This window comes from Penaeus monodon, chromosome 23, assembly GCF_015228065.2.
Source record: "Penaeus monodon isolate SGIC_2016 chromosome 23, NSTDA_Pmon_1, whole genome shotgun sequence".
NCBI classification, from domain to species: domain Eukaryota; kingdom Metazoa; phylum Arthropoda; class Malacostraca; order Decapoda; family Penaeidae; genus Penaeus; species Penaeus monodon.
The window spans coordinates 8879499-8879968 of record NC_051408.1 but is presented as its reverse complement, the minus strand read 5'-3'; the positions used below and the strand labels follow the sequence as shown (position 1 = coordinate 8879968).

Genomic DNA, 470 nt, shown 5'->3' with positions numbered 1-470 from the left:
GCAATATGAACGTATGTGTACAGAATAGGGTACCGACTGAAACGAAAATGCGGGACAAAATGTTAATGTTCGTTTGTATCATTATTATTTCTAAATTATTCTACACAGAAACGCCGAACTTGGCAAAAGGGTTAAGAAAGAGTGTAAAATATATCTATATGTAGAGAGGAAAGACAAAAAGAGAAGAAAAGAGAAAGAAAGGAAGGAAAAACACACGAAAAAGTGTGGAACCTTCGCTTACTCGTCAGTGCCTGAAGATGCTCCTTCGATCTTCCAGAGTTCCCGGATGTTGTTTGCGGTTGCCGTGGGGGCGTACAGGACTCTGGAGAGGTTGGGTGGAAGTTGATGGTTAATTATGCTTTCTTAAGTCAGGGAGTCAGTTAGGAGATTTCATCCGTATGTGTACGAATCCATATTCCAGCTTACAGGCGCACAGGAATGTGCACACAAAGACCGGTTGGTAAAAACAA

The 470-nt window shown here is 41.5% G+C and overlaps 1 protein-coding gene across 4 annotated transcripts in view; it reads right to left on the bottom strand.

Annotated features, from left to right (window-relative positions):
• The window catches only part of LOC119587783 (MAM and LDL-receptor class A domain-containing protein 1-like), an 18186-nt gene that overhangs the window by 12003 nt on the left and 5713 nt on the right, over window positions 1-470 (bottom strand). For all 4 annotated transcript variants that reach the window (XM_037936478.1, XM_037936476.1, XM_037936477.1 and 1 more), the window contains exon 8: window positions 242-322. In XM_037936478.1, the coding sequence (XP_037792406.1) occupies window positions 242-322 (81 nt within the window). The remainder of the gene's footprint in view (window positions 1-241; window positions 323-470) is intronic.